Source organism: Musca domestica, unplaced genomic scaffold (assembly GCF_030504385.1).
Source record: "Musca domestica strain aabys unplaced genomic scaffold, Musca_domestica.polishedcontigs.V.1.1 24, whole genome shotgun sequence".
Taxonomy (NCBI): Eukaryota; Metazoa; Arthropoda; class Insecta; order Diptera; family Muscidae; genus Musca; species Musca domestica.
The window spans coordinates 4,686,416-4,703,036 of record NW_026712272.1 but is presented as its reverse complement, the minus strand read 5'-3'; the positions used below and the strand labels follow the sequence as shown (position 1 = coordinate 4,703,036).

At 26.8% G+C, this 16,621-nt stretch overlaps 1 protein-coding gene across 3 annotated transcripts in view; it reads right to left on the bottom strand.

Moving 5' to 3' along the window:
• Positions 1-2,319: 2,319 nt before the first annotated feature.
• The window catches only part of LOC101892331 (uncharacterized), an 83,700-nt gene continuing 69,398 nt past the window's right edge, over positions 2,320-16,621 (bottom strand). For 2 of the 3 annotated variants that reach the window (XM_059123365.1, XM_059123366.1), the window contains 5 exons: positions 14,439-14,561; positions 11,049-11,179; positions 7,359-8,297; positions 7,132-7,287; positions 2,320-3,347 (listed from right to left, as the gene is read on the bottom strand). In XM_059123365.1, the coding sequence (XP_058979348.1) occupies positions 2,934-3,347; positions 7,132-7,287; positions 7,359-8,297; positions 11,049-11,179; positions 14,439-14,561 (1,763 nt within the window). In that variant the 3' untranslated portion in view covers positions 2,320-2,933. The remainder of the gene's footprint in view (positions 3,348-7,131; positions 7,288-7,358; positions 8,298-11,048; positions 11,180-14,438; positions 14,562-16,621) is intronic. The other variant, XM_059123367.1, reaches the window with a different exon arrangement.

Below are 16,621 nucleotides of genomic sequence, written 5' to 3'. Positions count from 1 at the left end.
CAAGTTTTTACCTCTAATCGTTCACATGATATCTAATGGTACCGTTTTAGAAGTTCAGTACCATTTTAGAACTTTTTGTAACCTTAACATTCGAATATCCAAAAATCCTGTGGAACATTTATCCTGAACTCCATCTGTGACTCTCATTCCAAATTTCAGAAATCTACCAATTTTTTAATTGTTGGTACATTTTACCATTTCGGGTACAATTTTAGTACGAATTTCCGAAAAAAAACCAGCCTTACCACACGCCTACGCACCATGGCTGGCCCGAGAGCAAAATGTCAAGATTCTAGCTTCAGTCAGTTCTCGAATATTTTTATATCCTCAGCCAGATCGAAATAACGGTTTGAGACCCCAGGTCTCTTTGGACCAAATCCGTTTCAGGACATTTGGAGTCGATCTGGGGGTGTCCGTCCGTCCGTCTGTTTCTCTGGCTGGTGCGCACGAGATCTCTCGAAGGGAGTATCCGATTTGGTCCAAAATTGGTACATCGTAATATTATTGTCAAACTTAGTTCGACTTCGCAGATTGGCGATATTGGTCCACTCCTTCCGGTACCTCCCCCACAAGGGGTTCAAAATTTTGTGAAGCAAAACGCTATTAACATATTTTCGTTTTTCAATATTATTTTATTAAAAAAAAAAAAAACATAATAAATAAGTTATAAAAAACAAGTAAGCAAAGGCTACAGTCGAGCGGGGCCGACCGTTGAATACCCTACAACACTATAATAAACCATACAGTTTATATAGGCGAGATACTCGAAAGAATTCCACAAGATATTGTGACAAATAATAAAAGAAAACCATCAGGTTCCGTTCTCTAATTTTCGAATAATAGCAACTTAAACTAATTTGCTCATTTCCAATTTATTGGTAGATGTTGCACTTAAATAGTCTTCCTAGATCTGGAACCAATATTTCCCAAAGACCTATAATCTCTCAGAAGTGGCAAAAGATTAACATTTATTATTGGTTTTTGACTGAAACGCATCTATATGAGATACAGACATTTGACTATATTCTTCAACGAAGTCAGCGTTAACGATAGTCAGAAGTGCGTCTTTCCTGTATTTGTGAATTCTCCAAAAAGTCACTGTATTTTGTCTATAAAAGTTGGCAAACTATTTCACACATTGAATATTTTTGGATGGCCATCCAAAACTGCTTGGCTTTTGTAATGTCCGGTAACCCCCATTCAAATGTGCTAGAGAATCGGGCGATAATTACGACCTGCAGACAATTTTGCAGTTTTTTGGTCCATTTTAACCCCTAAATATATGGCGATCATCTCCAAAAAGAGTAAGCTTCTATTCTGACCCTCATCTTATCTCCATGCAAAATTTCGTAAGGATCGAACCATAAATGCGATCTGTATATGATATCCTGATATCCTAACTACTTAGTTTTGTTAGCTGTAGAAATATTACCAAATGTTTAATTCAAAATGAAAATATGCCAAAAATATGACAAAATTGAAAAATTATGAGAAAATTTTACAAAATCCATATTTTCATCTTTAGAGAGATATTTTTATGCGATTTTTTTAGACGTTTTTTCTTTCCTGTCAAGAGGCCATTCGGAATTAATGAGAACTGTGGAAATCAGTTCAGCCGTTCTCGACATATAAGAGATTTTCCAAGCATATCTTCTTTGATAAACGTATATATCGCACATATTTTGCCATATATCCGTTTTGTTGGATGTTAACATCAATGTAAAGATCAGAAGTAACCTTGTCATGGCTTTGTGATTTCGCCGGGATTTAAAATATTCGCGGTTTAATGAAAAATTTTGAATTTTTTCAACACAAAAGATATGGTCTATTTTACCCGCTAAATATTATCCGATGACCACCCAAATTGGTAGGCCTCTTCCCCGCCCTAAACTCTACCTACATGCGAAATTCCGCGTCGATTGGTCTATAATTGCGACCTGTATAGCTACTGCAAAATCCGAAATTTTTTCAGTATTTGGTCCATTTCAACCCCTAAACATTTGACGATCATCTCCAAAAGAAATAGGGTTCTATTCTGACCCCAGACCCACCTCCATTCTAAATTTCGTGAAGATCGGGCCATAATTGCGACCTGTAGAGTGATTACAAATTAACATGGACAGACGGACAGACGGACAGACGGACAGACGGACAGACGGACGGACGGACATACATAGCTAGATCGACTCAGCTCGGCGAGCTAGGAAGATCCATATATACTTTCCTATGTGGGAAACCAATATTTCGAGGTGTTACATAATTTTTGGGCCAATCAAACTTATAATACCCCCAACACATAGTGTTGTAGGGTATAAATATACATCCACAAAATGTTAACACACGCACTTACATATTTTTACAGTATTTAAAAAAATATAATTAAACAAAAATAGGTTTTAATGAAACAAAAAAAAAAAAAAAAATACTATAAAATATTTAAACTACAAACGAAAAGAAAACGAAACTTAATTACATAGACATGATGAGCGGTAAATGCCATTGAAAATCGCTTATATCGAACAGTGTTTTGGAAACAAACTAACGATTCCAAAAGGACGACTATTTCTCCCTAGAAGCCACAAACCCAACGCCATGAAACCAATTAACCTTTTTGTAATGAATCGAAATTTTTATTTCCAAACTGTTCTTTATAAACGTTTTTCGACAGCATTTGTAAATTGTTCTAACTGTGGTTCGTTGTAAGTGAAAACTTTTTAGGAAACTTTGTGTTATTTCAATGGAAATGAAAAAATAAACTTTTCTATTTTTTTTTTTTTTTTTGAGGAAGAAAAATACAATTTTACTAAAATATGAAAATTTTTTAAAAATGTTTTTTTTTTCAACACAAAGCCTTAGCAGAAGTTTTCGAATTCCTTAAAAAAATAACTAACTTGACGACTACTGAATTTATTTGTCTACGCCTAAAAGTATGCTTATGACTCTTGCTTCGAATGCTCGTCCATTAGTTGTGAGTTAACATATTTGCTCAACTCAGCTCCGTCATCGTCACTTCTATCACTGGGTGTTGTTGTTTTACGATTTTCCTCATCCATACTCTCCTTTAGACTCTGGATATCCAAGCCACCGCCCACACCACGACCATCACTGCTGATACCCTCTTCATCACTGCCCTGTTTATTGTACTTGGAGAAATAGGTGAGTGATTTCATCAGTTGATAACTTTTCGAAATGGGAATATTCGAATCGTAGACACTCTTCGAGGAGGCACAATCCACATAGAACCACCAATTACATTTCAGAATCGTTTGGTCGAATAAGGTGTTCTCTGGGCAGAGGAAGGATTTGCGAACCATGCCATCATCGGTCAGGGCACAGACGTGGAAGACCTGGAAAAAAGGAAAGGAAATGTTATAACAATGGGATTTTTTAAAACAAATTAACGTGGATTTTTTAAAAAAAAATATTTTTTAAAGAGATTAACAAACGTAGATTTAAAAAAAATATTTTTGGAAAAGATTTACAAACCGGGATTTTTTAAAAAATATTTTTTGAAAGGATCAACAAATATGGATTTTTTAAAAAATATTTTTTGAAAGGATCGACAAATGTGGATTTTTTAAAAAATATTTTTTGAAAGGATCAACAAATGTGGATTTTTAAAAAAAAAAAATTTTTTAAGAGATTAGCAAACGTAGTTTTTAAAAAGATATATATTTTTTGAAGATATTAACAAACCTAGATTTTAAAAAAAATATTTTTGAAAGAACCAACGAACGTGGATTTTTTAAAAAAATATTTTTTGAAGAGATTAACAAACGTAGATTTTTAAAAAAATATATTTTTTTTGAAGATATTAACAAACGTGGATTTTTTAAAAGAAGAGATTAACAAAAGTGGATTTTTTAAAAAATATTTTTTTAAGAGATTAACAAATGTGGATTTTTAAAAAAATATTTTTGAAAAATATTAACCAACGTGGATTTTTTAAAAATATTTTTTAAAAATATTAACCAACGTGGATTTTTAAAAAATTAATTTATAAAAATATTAACCAACGTGGATTGTTAAAAAAATAATTTTTAAAAATATTAACCAACGTGGATTTTTAAAAAATTAATTTATAAAAATATTAACCAACGTGGATTTTTAAAAAATTAATTTATAAAAATATTAACCAACGTGGATTTAAAAAAAATAATAATTTTTAAAAATATTAACACACGTTAGATTTAAAAAAATATTTTTGAAAATATTAACCAACGTGGATTTAAAAAAAATAATAATTTTTAAAAATATTAACACACGTTAGATTTAAAAAAAATATTTTTGAAAATATTAACCAACGTGAATTAAAAAACAATTTTTGTAAATATTAATCAACGTGGATTTTTTAAAAAATATTTTTTGTAAATATTAATCAACGTGGATTTTTTAAAAAATAGTTTTTGTAAATATTAATCAACGTGGATTTTTTAAAAAATAGTTTTTGTAAATATTAATCAACGTGGATTTTATAAAAAATAGTTTTTGTAAATATTAATCAACGTGGATTTTTTAAAAAATATTTTTTGTAAATATTAATCAACGTGGATTTTTTAAAAAACATTTTTTGTAAATATTAATCAAGTAGGATTTTTTAAAAAATAGTTTTTGTAAATATTAATCAACGTGGATTTTTTAAAAAATAGTTTTTGTAAATATTAATCAACGTGGATTTTTTAAAAAATAGTTTTTGTAAATATTAATCAACGTGGATTTTTTAAAAAATAGTTTTTGTAAATATTAATTAACGTGGATTTTTTAAAAAATATTTTTTTAAATATTAATCAACGTGGATTTTTTTAAAAAAATATTTTTTGAAGAGATTAACAAACGTGGATTTTTTAAAAAAATATTTTTTTAAATATTAATCTTCGTGGATTTTTTAAAAAATATTTTTTGTAAATATTAATCAACGTGGATTTTTTAAAAAATATTTTTTTATATTATTAATCAACGTGGATTTTTTAAAAAATATTTTTTTATATTATTAATCATCGTGGATTTTTTAAAAAATATTTTTTTATATTATTAATCAACGTGGATTTTTTAAAAAATATTTTTTTATATTATTAATCAACGTGGATTTTTTAAAAAATATTTTTTTATATTATTAATCATCGTGGATTTTTTAAAAAATATTTTTTTATATTATTAATCAACGTGGATTTTTTAAAAAATATTTTTTTATATTATTAATCAACGTGGATTTTTTAAAAAATATTTTTTTATATTATTAATCAACGTGGATTTATAAAAATAAATTTTAAATATTAATCAACGTGGATTTTTTAAAAAACATTTTTTGTAAATATTAATCAACGTGGATTTTTTAAAAAATAGTTTTTGTAAATATTAATTAACGTGGATTTTTTAAAAAATAGTTTTTGTAAATATTAATTAACGTGGATTTTTTAAAAAATAGTTTTTGTAAATATTAATTAACGTGGATTTTTTAAAAAATATTTTTTTAAATATTAATCAACGTGGATTTTTTAAAAAATATTTTTTGTAAATATTAATCAACGTGGATTTTTTAAAAAATAGTTTTTGTAAATATTAATCAACGTGGATTTTTTAAAAAAAAGTTTTTGTAAATATTAATCAACGTGGATTTTATAAAAAATAGTTTTTGTAAATATTAATTAACGTGGATTTTTTAAAAAATATTTTTTGTAAATATTAATCAACGTGGATTTTTTAAAAAACATTTTTTGTAAATATTAATCAAGTAGGATTTTTTAAAAAATAGTTTTTGTAAATATTAATCAACGTGGATTTTTTAAAAAATAGTTTTTGTAAATATTAATCAACGTGGATTTTTTAAAAAATAGTTTTTGTAAATATTAATCAACGTGGATTTTTTAAAAAATAGTTTTTGTAAATATTAATTAACGTGGATTTTTTAAAAAATATTTTTGTAAATATTAATCAACGTGGATTTTTTAAAAAATAGTTTTTGTAAATATTAATTAACGTGGATTTTTTAAAAAAATATTTTTTTAAATATTAATCTTCGTGGATTTTTTAAAAAATATTTTTTGTAAATATTAATCAACGTGGATTTTTTAAAAAATATTTTTTTATATTATTAATCAACGTGGATTTTTTAAAAAATATTTTTTTATATTATTAATCATCGTGGATTTTTTAAAAAATATTTTTTTATATTATTAATCAACGTGGATTTTTTAAAAAATATTTTTTTATATTATTAATCAACGTGGATTTTTTAAAAAATATTTTTTTATATTATTAATCATCGTGGATTTTTTAAAAAATATTTTTTTATATTATTAATCAACGTGGATTTTTTAAAAAATATTTTTTTATATTATTAATCAACGTGGATTTTTTAAAAAATATTTTTTTATATTATTAATCATCGTGGATTTTTTAAAAAATATTTTTTTATATTATTAATCAACGTGGATTTTTTAAAAAATATTTTTTTATATTATTAATCAACGTGGATTTTTTAAAAAATATTTTTTTATATTATTAATCAACGTGGATTTATAAAAATAAATTTTAAATATTAATCAACGTGGATTTTTTAAAAAACATTTTTTGTAAATATTAATCAACGTGGATTTTTTAAAAAATAGTTTTTGTAAATATTAATTAACGTGGATTTTTTAAAAAATAGTTTTTGTAAATATTAATTAACGTGGATTTTTTAAAAAATAGTTTTTGTAAATATTAATTAACGTGGATTTTTTAAAAAATATTTTTTTAAATATTAATCAACGTGGATTTTTTTTTTAAAAATATTTTTTTAAATATTAATCAACGTGGATTTTTTTTTTAAAAATATTTTTTTAAATATTAATCAACGTGGATTTTTTTTAAAAAATATTTTTTGAAGAGATTAACAAACGTGGATTTTTTAAAAAATATTTTTTTAAATATTAATCAACGTGGATTTTTTTTAAAAAATATTTTTTTAAATATTAATCAACGTGGATTTTTTTTTAAAAAATATTTTTTTAAATATTAATCAACGTGGATTTTTTTTAAAAAATATTTTTGGAGAGGATTAACCAACGTGGGTTTAATTATTTTTGTATGAATGAGATTTTTAAAAAAAAAATATTTTTCCCAAAAAATATCAAACGGGGAAATACCCACCATACACCCCAAGTCCGTATCGGCATACAGGCCAGGGAAATGCTTCTGTTTGGCACACGAAAACGATGTGGGAGGTAGGTCCACTTTGGACTTGAAATTGTCATCGAAATTTTTATCATAACCCACAGGATAGTATTCCTTGGGGGCATTCATGACCTAGGAAACAAAAAAAGAAAAAAAAAAACATGATTTTTTTTCTCTTCTCCCTTTTGGGGGTCTTCTCCTACCTTGGATTTTTTACTTTCCGCTTGAACAAAATTGCTCTCCTCGACAAAGTGGGGTTGAGGCCTAGGCGTCGTCGTTGAGGTAGTAGTTGTGGTTGTCGTGGTGCTGGTCGTAGAACTTGTCGAGGTGGATGTTCTCATAAATTCCTCCCTTAACTTAGCCGCCAACATGGCTCGATGTTCGGCCTTTAGTTGTTGTTCCCTGACATAGATGGCATGTTTGATGGTGTCCACACTGACATTGGCCGCCTTGGCCAGTTCCTCCACTGTGATGTCCTTCATATCGAATTTGGGTTCCTCAAATTGCAGATAATTTGGATGGTTAACAGAGGCGGCGGCTGTGGCAACTGAGGGTGTGGGAGTCTTGAGGACAGACGTTATTTTATTCACCGAACTTGGCATTGCCTGGAAGGCTGGCACAGTCATGGGTTTGGATATCATCACCGCATTGTGGGGATGGAAAGTGCGATTGTTGTTCAATTGCTGGGTGTATGTGTCCACCAGTTTGTTGTTGACACTCATTCGGGAATTGGGGGTATCGACGGCTACACTTTGGGACCGACGTTCAGCCAATTGATTTTGTTGATGCGGCGTAAAGGACACGGCCGGTAGCTGTTTTTGAGGTATGGGTTTAAAGGCGGGAACACCCAACGGCAGAGGTCTGGCCTCGGTCATGAGGGGTTTTTGTTGTGCTCTCTTCGCCGCCAATTCTCGAAGAGCTGCCTGTTGCGCTCGCAACTCCGCTTGGCGTTTTTGTTGTACCAACATTTCATTCAGCGCCTGTTGCCTGGCCAGATTATCGGCTCCGGCATTTTTACGGGCCATGAGTTCGGCAGCTGCCGCTGCTTTAGCCTGCTTCTGCAGAGATTCTTTTAGTTCGGGACTAAGGACCATGGGTGAACGGGACTGGATGCGTTTATCCATCAAGGATTGGGCAGAGGGCTGTAAGGAAAAGAAATGGAGAAATTATAAAAATATAAATTAAAAAAAATTATATATTTTCAAAGGTCTGAAAAACGTAGATTTTTTAAAAAAATATTTTTTGAAAAGTTTCACCAACGACGACTTTTTTTTAAAAAATTTCAAAAGCGTGGAATTTTTAAAAAATATCTTTTGAAGAAACTTACAAACGTGGACGTTTTAAAACTATTTTTTGAAGAACCAATGAGGATTTTTTAAGAAAATATTTTTCGAAAACTTTAACTAACGTGGATTTTCAAAAAAAATATTTTTTGAAAAAATAACCAAAGTGGATTTTTATTTTTTTTTTTAAATTAACCAACGTGGATTTTTAAAAAAATATTTTTTTAAGAAATTAACCAACGTGGATTTTTAAAAAAAATATTTTTTTAAGAAAATAACCAACGTAAATTTTTTAATAAATATTTTTTAAAGAATTTAACCAACGTGGATTTTTTTAAAAATATTTTTTGAAGAAATTAATCAACGTGGATTTTTTAAAAAATATTTTTTGAAGAAATTAATCAACGTGGATTTTTTAAAAAATATTTTTTTTGAAGAAATTAATCAACGTGGATTTTTTAAAAAATATTTTTTGAAGAAATTAATCAACGTGGATTTTTTAAAAAATATTTTTTTTGAAGAAATTAATCAACGTGGATTTTTTAAAAAATATTTTTTTGAAGAAATTAATCAACGTGGATTTTTTAAAAAAATAGTTTTTGAAGAAATTAATCAACGTGGATTTTTTAAAAAATAGTTTTTGAAGAAATTAATCAACGTGAATTTTTTAAAAAATATTTTTTGAAGAAATTAATCAACGTAGATTTTTTAAAAAATAGTTTTTGAAGAAATTAATCAACGTGGATTTTTTAAAAAAATAGTTTTTGAAGAAATTAATCAACGTGGATTTTTTAAAAAATAGTTTTTGAAGAAATTAATCAACGTGGATTTTTTAAAAAATATGAAGAAATTAGCCAACGTGGATTTTTTAAAAAATATTTTTTTAAGAAAATAACCAACGTAAATTTTTTAATAAATATTTTTTAAAGAATTTAACCAACGTGGATTTTTTTAAAAATATTTTTCAAAGAAATTAATCAACGTGAATTTTTTTAAAAATATTTTTTGAAGAAATTAATCAACGTGGATTTTTTAAAAAATATTTTTTGAAGAAATTAATCAACGTGGATTTTTTAAAAAATATTTTTTTTGAAGAAATTAATCAACGTGTATTTTTTAAAAAATAGTTTTTGAAGAAATTAATCAACGTGGATTTTTTAAAAAATAGTTTTCGAAGAAATTAATCAACGTGGATTTTTTAAAAAAAAAGTTTTTGAAGAAATTAATCAACGTGGATTTTTTAAAAAATATTTTTTTTGAAGAAATTAATCAACGTGGATTTTTTAAAAAATATTTTTTTGAAGAAATTAATCAACGTGAATTTTTTAAAAAATAGTTTTTGAAGAAATTAATCAATGTGGATTTTTTAAAAAATATTTTTTGAAGAAATTAATCAACGTGGATTTTTTAAAAAATCTTTTTTTGAAGAAATTAATCAACGTGGATTTTTTAAAAAATCTTTTTTTGAAGAAATTAACCAACGTGGATTTTTTAAAAAATATTTTTTTGAAGAAATTAACCAACGTGGATTTTTTAAAAAATAGTTTTTGAAGAAATTAACCAACGTGGATTTTTTAAAAAATATTTTTTTGAAGAAATTAACCAACGTGGATTTTTTAAAAAATAGTTTTTGAAGAAATTAACCAACGTGGATTTTTTAAAAAATAGTTTTTGAAGAAATTAACCAACGTGGATTTTTTAAAAAATATGAAGAAATTAGCCAACGTGGATTTTTTAAAAAATAGTTTTTGAAAAAATTAGCCAACGTGGATTTTTAAAAAAATAGTTTTTGAAAAAATTAACCAACGTGGATTTTTAAAAAAATAGTTTTTGAAAAAATTAGCCAACGTGGATTTTTAAAAAAATAGTTTTTGAAAAAATTAACCAACGTGGATTTTTAAAAAAATAGTTTTTGAAAAAATTAACCAACGTGGATTTTTAAAAAATAGTTTTTGAAAAAATTAACCAACGTGGATTTTTAAAAAAATAGTTTTTGAAAAAATTAACCAACGTGGATTTTTAAAAAAATAGTTTTTGAAAAAATTAACCAACGTGGATTTTTAAAAAAATAGTTTTTGAAAAAATTAACCAACGTGGATTTTTAAAAAAATAGTTTTTGAAAAAATTAACCAACGTGGATTTTTAAAAAAATAGTTTTTGAAAAAATTAACCAACGTGGATTTTTAAAAAAATAGTTTTTGAAAAAATTAACCAACGTGGATTTTTAAAAAAATAGTTTTTGAAAAAATTAACCAACGTGGATTTTTAAAAAATTGTTTTTGAAAAAATTAACCAACGTGGATTTTTAAAAAAATAGTTTTTGAAAAAATTAACCAACGTGGATTTTTAAAAAAATAGTTTTTGAAAAAATTAACCAACGTGGATTTTTAAAAAAATATTTTTTTATGAAATTAACCAACTTGGACTTATCCAAACTTATTCTAAAATTTGATGCTATTTCCAAGATTTTTTGCTTTCATTCAATAAAACTTAAAAAAATGATGTAAAAATTATGGCGTTTTACTTTTTTCCAATATTTTTTTTTATCTCATCCTGTAGTTCCAAATTCTTTTCAAAACTGTTTTCAATACTCTTCCATTCATGTCTCACCTGTTGATTGGCTGGCAAAACGCCAACGGCATTTGGTGGTGGTCCATTCTTGTAGCCAATTGAACGGCGGCGACCTCCTTCCACATTGCCCAAGGATTCGGGGAAACCTAGTTCATCGCCCAGACTGAAACCTGAAGAAAAATAAAAACAAAAAATAACATTAATAATAGCTTTAAATCACCAGATGAAAAAATCACCAATTTAAATAATTGACGAACGTGAGAAACTCATTCAGCTGTAGATTTCAGTTTCACACTTGATTTTTTTTTTTCAAATAACTAATATTTGTTTCCGCATATTCAAATTTGTGGACCCAATCATCGTCGACATCATCATTATCGCCATCAATCATCCGTGTCAATCATCGTGCAAAATCAATACAAAATTTGCAATTAAAGTCAATGGGCATGTGGAGCTGACCTGCCCCCATCCATCGATGATTATGGGCCATTTAATTTTGAGCTCCCTCTTCCCATGACATCGACGATGATTATTGTCCATTTAATTTTCGTTGTATTTCAATTTGATTTGGTGGGTATTATAAAGATGTCATAGATAATGACAGGTTAAGGTTTGGGTATGGTTTTTCAAAACAAAAAAAAAAAATTGGAAATAAGAAAATGTAGGCCTAAGGTATTCTTTCCATAGAAGATTTAGAGAAATTGTTTGCATAGAAGACGTTGAGAATTTTTACTAGAAGACACAGGGACCTATTCATCTATCAATAAAACCTAAATTTTTTGATCAATATAGTTAAGGAAATATTTTTTTTAAATGTCAAGAAATTAAAAAAAAAGATTTTATAAAAAAATAACGTATGTAAAAAATTTATTAAAATTATTTTTTTTTTTGAGAACAAATTAGCCAAATTGAATTGTTTAAAAATTATTATTTGAAAAAACCCAACGTAGATTTTGTAAAAAATATTTTTTGAAGATATTAACCAACGTGGTTTTTTTAAAAAATATTTTTTGAAGAAATTAACCAACCTGTAATTCTTTAAAAATATTTTTTGAAAACACTAACCTACGAGGATTTTTTAAAAATTATTGTTTGATGTTGTTTGACGCCGATTTTGAAAAAAAAAAAATTGAAGATATCAACCATTTTTCAAAAAATATTTTTTGAAACATTTTTGGCAAAGTGGATTTAAAAAAATATTTTTGAAGATAATAAACAAAGTGGAATTTAAAAAAATATTTTGTTAAACATTTCACCAATTAATATTTAAAAAAATATATTTTTTTTGAAAAAACGCCAACGTGGAATTTTTGAAAAATATTTTTTTAAATATTTCACCAAGTAATATTTAAAAAAATATTCTTTGAGAAAATACCAAAGTGGAATTTTTAAAAAATATTTTTTAAAACATTTCATCAACGTCGAATTTTTAAAAAAATATTTTTGAAAACATTTCATCAACGAGGAATTTTTAAAAAATATTTTTTGAAAAAATACCATCGTGGAATTATTAAAAAATATTTTTGAAACATTTCACCATTGTGGAATTTTTAAAAACTATTTTTTAAAACATTTCACCAACGTGGAATTTTTAATAAATATTTTTTTAAAAAAATTGGGCAAAACTGATTATTTTAAAAACTATTTTTTAAACAGTTTCACCAACGTGGAATTTTTAATACATATTTTTTTAAAAATTGGACCAACCTGAATTTTTTAAAACGTGAAATTTTTAATAAATATTTTTTTTTAAAATTGAACCAAACTGAATTTTTTAAAAATTATTTTTTAAAACATTGCACCAACGTGGATTTTTTGAAATATTTTATTGGCGTGGAATTTGTAAAAAAGTATTTTTTAAGTTTTTAAACAACAAGGAATTTAAAAAAAAAATATTTCTTGAAATATTTCACCAAGGTTGAACATATAAAAAAATATTTTTTGTTAAAAAAAAAACCAACATAGAATTAAAAAATATATATTTTTTGAAAATATTAACCAACTAAAAGTTTAAAAAAATATTTATTTATTATTTATTGAAATTTTTCATCAACCTGAATTTAAAAAAAAATATATATTTTTTGAAAAAAAATCAAACATGGAATTTTTAAAAAATATTGTTTTGAAAAAAAACTAAACCAACGTGGATTTTGAAAAAAATATTTTTTGAAGAGATTAACCAACGTGGGATTTAAAAAAATATATACTTTTTTTGAAAAAATCATTTAATTTTAAAAAATGTGTGTTTGAAAAAATTAATTAAATATTTAAAAATATGTTTCGAAAAAAATCACCAACGTTGAATTTTTAAAAAAAATATTTGTTGAAGATATTAAAAAACGTGGAATTTAAAAAAAAAGATATAAAGCAAGCGGGATTTAAAAAAAAAATATTTTTTGAAGGAATTAACCAATGTGGCTTTTAAAAACTGATTTCTTGAAGGAATCAACCATTGTGCTATTTTAAATATATATATATATATATTTTTTTTTTCTTTGAAAAATTTAGCTAACCAGAATTTTTTAAAAAATATTTTTATGGGGTTTTGCCAACGTGTTTTTTAAATATTTTTTGAAAAAATTCACCATCGTGGAATATAAAAAAATATTTTTTGAAGATATTAGCCAACGTGGATTTTTATGGAAGAAATTAACCAACGTGGTTATTAAAAAAAATATTTTTTTAAGAATTAAAAACGATTAAAAAATTTTTCGTTGATCAAACTTTTCAGAAATATGTTTTTTTTTTTTTTATATCCGCATCGAAAAAAAGATATTTATGTATTATATGAAAAAGGATGATCGCTAGGTCTCATGTGAAAATAAGCTTTCCAGGTTTTCTTTGGAGAGAGGTTTTTTTAGAGAACATTATTTTATATCAAGAGGACCTCCTTGTTTTCTATGGGAAAATACCTGATGGTCTTATATTTAAAGAAGACTACTAGATGTTTTATGGAAAGCATAACTCCAGGTATTTTATGGAAAAGAAACCTTTAGGTCTTGGAGATAAAAAAAAAACCTTCTTATATGGACTATGTGTCTTTTAATGAATCAAATGTTTACAATTTTTTAAAAATTGTTCATTGTCAAAATTGATATTAGTTAATCCATCAGATCAGAGATGGAAACCTGTTTTCTATGCAGGTTAAATTTGACACAGTAAAATACAGAAAATGGAGAAATGTATTTGAAATGACTACCTTCTTAATTTCAACATGGGTCTTCCAGACTTCTAGGGTTCTTTCTTTTTTTAAGTCTATTTTACATTTTTTTTATATTTTACAAATATGTATAAGTTTTACTTTTTACATGATAAAAAAATTTCAAATATTTACAATCGTGTGTTTGTTAGTATATAAACAATTGTTTGATTATAACTATTTGTTAATTTTATTTTACTGTAGGGTATAAAAAATAATTATAGTATTACCTAAACCAAAGTGCGCCTTAAGGCCGCCCAAATTTCTGACCCGAAATAGTCCAGATTTTTTGAAATTACAATTGAGTATAAAACCAAAATCGGATTCTAAAACACATGTCCCGCAAGCCAATCCTAAAAATAAATACAAAAAATAAATGAGAAGAGAAAAGAGGGAAGAGAAAACAAACACAGAAAAATTAGCAAAAAAAGAGGAATTGGAAAAAAAAAATATATATACAAAAAATAAAAATTTTACAAGGGATGGGAGGGTGTGAGTGGTGACAAAATGAGGTGTGGAGGTGAAATGTGTGTTATTTTTCAATGTGCAAACTAGAGTTGTGTCAATCTAGTTCGGTCGAACTCCTTTTCTATGAAACTCGGCGTATGAGTGATATGAAATATATGCAATTTATGAAATCATTAATACATTTAGGAACTGGGCCTCAATTCTTGTTCTATGAAAATGTGAAATGAAAACTTTTATAAAGGAAAGAATTGACAAATGGAAAATTTTATAAAGATAATATTTTTCATTTCATATTTTCATAGAACAAGAATCCAGCCCCTGGTGTGCTGAACTATGAACAAGATTGACACAACTCTAGTAACGACTCTGAGGTGATTTATGGAATTAATTTTTTCTGTGTTTTGTTTTCTATTGTACATTATTACACATTTACACATTTACAATTCTTAACGCCAATTTACACATAATATTAGAGTTATGTGTAAGTTGTTTTCTTCATTTTTATACCCTACAACACTATGTGTTGGGGGTATTATAAGTTTGATTGGCCCAAAAATTATGTAACACCTCGAAATATTGGTTTCCCACATAGGAAAGTATATATGGATCTTCCTAGCTCGCCGAGCTGAGTCGATCTAGCTATGTATGTCCGTCCGTCCGTCTGTCCGTCTGTCCGTCTGTCCATGTTAATTTGTAATCACTCTACAGGTCGCAATTATGGCCCGATCTTCACGAAATTTAGAATGGAGGTGGGGTTAATGTCAGAATAGAACCCTATTTCTTTTGGAGATGATCGCCAAATGTTTAGGGGTTGAAATGGACCAAATACTGAAAAAATGTCGGATTTTGCTGTAGCCATACAGGTCGCAATTATAGACCAATCGACGCGGAATTTCGCATGTAGCTAGAGTTTAGGGCGGGGAAGAAGCCTACCAATTTGGGTGGTCATCGGATAATATTTAGCGGGTAAAATAGACCATATCTTTTGTGTTGAAAAAATTCAAAATTTTTCATTAAACCGCGAATATTTTAAATCATGTCAAAATCACAAAGCCATGACAAGGTTACTTCTGATCTTTACATTGATGTTAACATCCAACAAAACGGATATATAGCAAAATATGTGCGATATATATGTTTATCAAAGAAGATAGGCTTGAAAAATCTCTTATATGTCGAGAACGGCTGAACTGATTTCGACAGTTCTCATTAATTCAGAATGGCCTCTTGGCAGGAAAGAAGAAACGTCCAAAAAATCGCATGAACATATCTCCCTAAAGATGAAAATATTGATTTTGTAAAATTTTCTCATATTTTTTCAATTTTGTCATATTTTTGGCATATTTTTATTTTGAATTAAACATTTGGTAATATTTCTACAGCTAACAAAACTAAGTTGTTAGGATATCAGGATATCATATACAGATCGCATTTATGGCCCGATCCTTACGAAATTTTGCATGGAGATAAGATGAGGGTCAGAATAGAAGCCTACTCTTTTTGGAGATGATCGCCATATATTTAGGGGTTGAAATGGACCAAAAAACTGCAAAATTGTCTGCAGGTCGTAATTATCGCCCGATCCTCACGCACATTTGAATGGGGGTTACCGGACATTACAAAAGCCAAGCAGTTTTGGATGGCCATCCAAAAATATTCAATGTGTGAAATAGATTGCCAACTTTTGTAGACAAAATATGAAAATGTCCATTCCGGTGACTTTTTGGAGAATTCACAAATACAAGAAAGACGCACTTCTGACTATTTCGTTAACGCTGATTTCGTTGAAGAATATCTGTATCTCATATAGATGCGTTTCAGTCAAAAACCAATAATAAATGTTAATCTTTTGCCACTTCTGAGAGGTTATAGGTCTTTGGGAAATATTGGTTCCAGATCTAGGAAGACCATTTAAGTGCAACATCTACCAATAAATTGGAAATGA